This window comes from Carlito syrichta, unplaced genomic scaffold (genome assembly GCF_000164805.1).
Source record: "Carlito syrichta isolate Samal-C Ts95f unplaced genomic scaffold, Tarsius_syrichta-2.0.1 Scaffold92612, whole genome shotgun sequence".
In the NCBI taxonomy this organism is placed as follows: Eukaryota; Metazoa; Chordata; class Mammalia; order Primates; family Tarsiidae; genus Carlito; species Carlito syrichta.
This window is the reverse complement of record NW_007036708.1, coordinates 112,206-117,000: the sequence shown is the minus strand read 5'-3', so window position 1 is coordinate 117,000 and position 4,795 is coordinate 112,206. Positions and strand designations below refer to the sequence as shown.

Here is a 4,795-nt window from a genome sequence, read left to right as displayed (position 1 = left end):
TCCCTCCAGCTCTCTCCCCTGTCCTCCCCCAGACGGGGCCAGCCTGCCGGACCCAAAATAGCAACAGCAAATAAAGAAATGTCTAGTTTGGGGCTCCTCTCCCTCTCTGCTGGTGCTCATTTTTTCCAACTTTGGTTTAAGTTAAGAAACACCAATGTTTTCTTGGTCTCTGCTTGCTGCCAACATTTTTGTAGAGCTTGCTCAGGAGCTACTGGCGGGGCTCATAAACTCAGTGGGGAAGACTTCGAGAAACAATTCTATATCTTTTTTTTTTTTTTTGCTTGGAATCCGAGAAAATTTTCAGTTTGCATTTCCCTGAGGCTACACGGCCAAGAGGTCAGAACCTGGAGTTCATCCCACCCCGGCGGGTCCCCCAGGCACGCTCCTGCGGCCCCCCCGCTCCCCTAGCCAGACGGCCTTCCCTCGGCCACCCCAGCAGATGTGGCTGCTCCTTGACTTCCTTTCCTTCCTGCCCTACCAGGCAAGGAGGTGGCTCAGGAGGGAGGTGCTTGGAGGTGAGGACCCTAGGAGGCTAGGCTCTCACGGGGAACATGTCGCACGCAGGTGGCACGGGAGCAGGCAGAGGGGGCAGCCCACGGCCGGAGAGCACACACACACTCACACATGATGCCCCTTCCAGGCGAAGCTGGCCTCGCCTCTGAAGCACCCATGGTGCAGATGTCTGCTCGGCCCTGGCCCCAGGTTGACCTCCAGTCATAGCTCCTGGAGCAAAGGAGCTCCCCAAAGGCAAAGGGGAGAAGAGGGAGAAAAACTAATATCCACTGATCACCCGGTTCCAGCAAGACCCAATACCTGTGTTACCTAATTCAACCCTCAAAACCTGTGAAGCGGGCAGCATCAGCCTCATTTTACAGACGAGAAGGCAGCAGACAGCTCAGGGAGGTTAGGCAACTGCCCAAGGCCACACAGAGCTCCAGCCAGCCCTGGCAACCTGGCCGCATCCACTATGCCGCTGAAGTCTGTCCTCTCTACCCGCCCAGGGGGCAACAAGAAGGGCTGACCAACACACGAATGGGTCAATGTCACTCAGAGAGCTGTACTCAGAGGGCTGGAGGCTCAGGTTAGTCAACAACGACTTCCTGGAAGAGGTGAGGTAGGAGAGACGTGGGGAAGGGGAGGGTCAAGAGCAAAGGGCTGAGGTGAGTGGATTGCCTGAGCCCGCGGGTTCGAGACCCGCCTGGGCAGCGAGACCTCATCTCTACAATAAATCAAAAAATCAGCTGGGCGTGGTAGCGCATGCCTGTAATTCCAGCTACTTGGAAGGCTGAGGCGGAAGGATCGCCGGAGCCCAGCAGGTCGAGGCTGCAGTGGCCGGGAGCGGCCACTGCACTCCAGTCTGGGTGACAGAGTGAGACTCCAACTCAAAAAAAAAAAGAGCAAAGGGCCTTTGGGGGGCTGGGCCAGGCTGGGATGATGTTCAGGCAGTTTAGGCAGAGGAGGCCTTGAATGCCAGCAAAGCCGTCTGGAGCAAATGGGAAGAGGTAAGGAGGCCTCCCTCTCAGGGTCACGCTTCCCCTAGCAGGGGCAGCCTCAATGATAGTCCTTCAAAGAGGCACTCTTCTTGGGTCTGGGCAGCCATCATGCAGGGGGAATTCCCCACACTGTTCTGATTGAAAGGCCACATCCCCCGACGGAAGCAGCCTTGGCTCTAGGTCCCCACCTTAACCCAGAGGGAGCAGGGATGAGTGTTGGAAGAGGGGAAAGGGAAGTGGGGGCTGAATGAAATGGCGACAGGGTCACGTGCTCCCAACTCTCCAGCGGGTCCAGGTCTTGGAGCACCTGGCCCAAGCCTGGGGATACCAGCCTTCCTGGCAGGACAACCCGCGCTCCAGTGTGGCTCCAGCTGGCACACTGAGGCACACTGGCACACGGGCCAGTGTGGAGGCCAGGGCTATTAGTGGTTGGGGCTGGTGGCTGACGCTGCCCTACAGGGGACCTGCCTGGGAGGACAAGCATGGCCTCTAAGACGGCCTGGGGTCACAGATCACCCAATTCATTCCCAGCACCCCATGATTCCAGCTCAAACTGTAAATCTGGAGTCTAGGTGCAGAGGACCTGGGGACTTTGTAGGGAACAGAGGGAAAGGAAAGTTGTTTTACCCAAAGACCTCCTCCTCTCCCGAGACCAGGACTCAAGGACTCAGAAATGGGTCAGAGCAGGAAAGGAAGACAGGAGAGGTGGGAGAAAGCCTCGCAATGGGAAAATATGATCAGGACTTGGGAAGAAGGAAGACTCACTTTCAGAAAGATCGTCTGCAGCCTCCCACAATTCTTGCCACAGTAGTTGGCACCCCGCCGGGAAAAGAGGACTTCGTGGGCGGGCACCCGCTGGTAGGCCACACGCTTGTCTCCCTGCAGCATCCAGATGATGATGTCCGGCAGGCTGTTCTGGGGCTGGAGAAGGGTGGTGGTCAGGGTGGGGATGGTGACACGCCAGGCCCACGCGCCGAAGCCACACCGTGAGCTGACCTCTGACTCAGAGGCCACAGTGGCCTCTCTTCCCCCCACTTCCATCCCGCACACTGCCCATGCCGGGCCTTCCCCCGGACCTCCCAGGGCGGGCTGGTGCCAAACTTCAGTGGCTTCAAGCCCCAGAGGACAGAGCCTGAGGCTGCCCCCAGGCCACACGAGAAGCCCACCAAAAATGACTGAGCTGAGTTCATGTTTCTGGGAAGAGACACTCCTGCCTAGAGCTCAGAGCTCATGTCCTGAGGCCTTCTCTACTGGGTAGGTGCTCCCAAGGGCAAACACTGGTGAACTAGACACTACACCCTCTTCCGCGGCCCTAAGAGTAGCAACAAGGCCACAGAAGGTAGGTTCCTTCCTGGAGGACAGTCACTCCTTCTCCCCCCAACAGCAGGAAGCCTTGGGACCTGGAGACACCTGGCTCTGAAAATGGTGACCAGGCCACCACAAAGCCTCAAGGCCCCTGAGCCTCTCAGAGCCTGCAGCAGTGAATGACAGCTGCCACCAGCTGCAGGCTCTGGAGAGACAGCTGGCTGGGGAAGGGTCCGTCTGCTCCCAAGGATGGTGAGCAAGGTGTGTGGGAGGCGGGGAGAGGGGGTGGGCTGGTTTTTCTGCTAAGTGGAAGCTCCTGCGACCCTCACAAAGCTTTGTCTCATTTAACCCCTACAGTGGGCCCAGGAGGCAGCCCCATTTGACAGGTGAAGACGTTTAGGCCTAGAGAGGTCAGGAGCCAGCCCAGCTTTTTCTGACTCCAAATACATGTTCCTAATCACTGTACTACGGGTTCCCAAAGTGTGGCCCCCTCAGCAGCCCCAGCAGCTCCTGGGAGCTTGCTAGAAATGCAAAGTCTCAGCCTCCACCCCAGACCTGGGCTTCTGGAACTCGGGGGTGAGCCCCGCCCTGTTTTCACAAGTGCTCCAGGGGATTCTGACACACACTTATGCTTAAGAAGGGCTCTCTCCAGGGTCCCTCACAGGAATGGCACCCCAACTTAACCCTCCCCCCACCAGGGCCAAGATCGCAAAGGGCAGCCTTTGACCGGCCTGAGGGGATGGTCCATCACCCCAGGGAGGGGCTGGTCTGCAGTTGACTGCCACAGTGTCCCCCAGGGAACTGGCCTGTGCCTGCCTATAGGCCCAGTGCAGGGAGGCACCAAGGTCGACTCCAGAGACCCACCTCGCTCCCCCTCACAGCCTGCTCCTCCAGCAGCCCCTCCCAGCCCCGCCCTTCTCCACACACTTGGGGAGAGCTTTCCTCGCGCCCCCCCCTCCTCCATGGGATTCCCACATGGCTCTGGTCAGAGTAGGCTGCCACTGTGTCTGCCCCCACTTCTGAGCAGACCTTTCTCCCCATTCTGGACAAATTCGTGGCCTGCCTGCTTGCTGGGGCACTGGGTGGGTGCATCTGGCCTCGCACACCTGGGGGGGGCGGCGTATGCAGGTGAGGAAAGGACACCCTAAAGACAAACCGGAGTCAGTTCTCTCTGATTATACATGGCAAAGCCCAGAGACTCTGCAGATGCAGCCTCCTCGGGCCTGGGGCTCAGAGGTACCCAGGGGAACAGGAAACAGGGTCCAAGGGAGACAGGTGGTTGCCGGGTGCAGACAGGCACTGGTTGACAAAGAAAAGAAGTTGTATCCCTGGGGAAGCAGACCCCAGCCCTGGGCCTAAGCCAGGCACCCTGGGTTCTGGTCCCAGCTCTGCCTCTGACACACTCTGATGCCCTGGCAGGCAGAAGGCCTTTATGGAGTATCTGCTGTGTGCCAGGCTCTGCACTGGGCCCCACAACACCCAGATCCTGTTCTCCTACTTCTGCAAACGGGGACACTGAGGTCACCCTCCCAAGGTTCCCCAGCAATGGAGCCAGGTTTAGACCTCGGCCCGGACAGTCCCCTGGCCCTCCCAGTTCTGATGTTCCGGGCAGCAGGAGGGCAGCAGAAGAAAGTCACCTCACAGGCTTAACTACCTCCTCTGCCAGGGCACGGAGACACAGGAGCCAGTCCTCAGCCTGCTCCAGGGCAGCAGGGAGCGCACTGTGGCCGAGCTTCAGGGCCAGGGCAGCCTCGGTGATTTGGCTCAGGTGACGGGTGCGCAGCCGGTACAGGTACTGGTCCAGGTGGGTGGCAGAGGGCGTCTCATGGGCATCACCCAGGGGCTGACTGTGAGACAGACAGACCGCACGTGCCTGGTGAGCGAAGCCTGGGTCTCCCGGTCCAGGCACACACGTGTACACACACGTGTGCACAGGCTCTCACAACAGGCCCACCACCTTCCCTGCCTGCTGGGTGGCTTCCCCAGCCCCATCCGTG

General features: G+C 59.2%; 1 protein-coding gene across 7 annotated transcripts in view; it reads right to left on the bottom strand.

Annotated features, from left to right (window-relative positions):
• Window positions 1-4,795, bottom strand: part of DYSF (dysferlin) — a 233,776-nt gene that overhangs the window by 116,776 nt on the left and 112,205 nt on the right. For all 7 annotated transcript variants that reach the window (XM_008060561.1, XM_008060554.1, XM_008060576.1 and 4 more), the window contains 2 exons: window positions 4,453-4,645; window positions 2,259-2,414 (listed from right to left, as the gene is read on the bottom strand). In XM_008060561.1, the coding sequence (XP_008058752.1) occupies window positions 2,259-2,414; window positions 4,453-4,645 (349 nt within the window). The remainder of the gene's footprint in view (window positions 1-2,258; window positions 2,415-4,452; window positions 4,646-4,795) is intronic.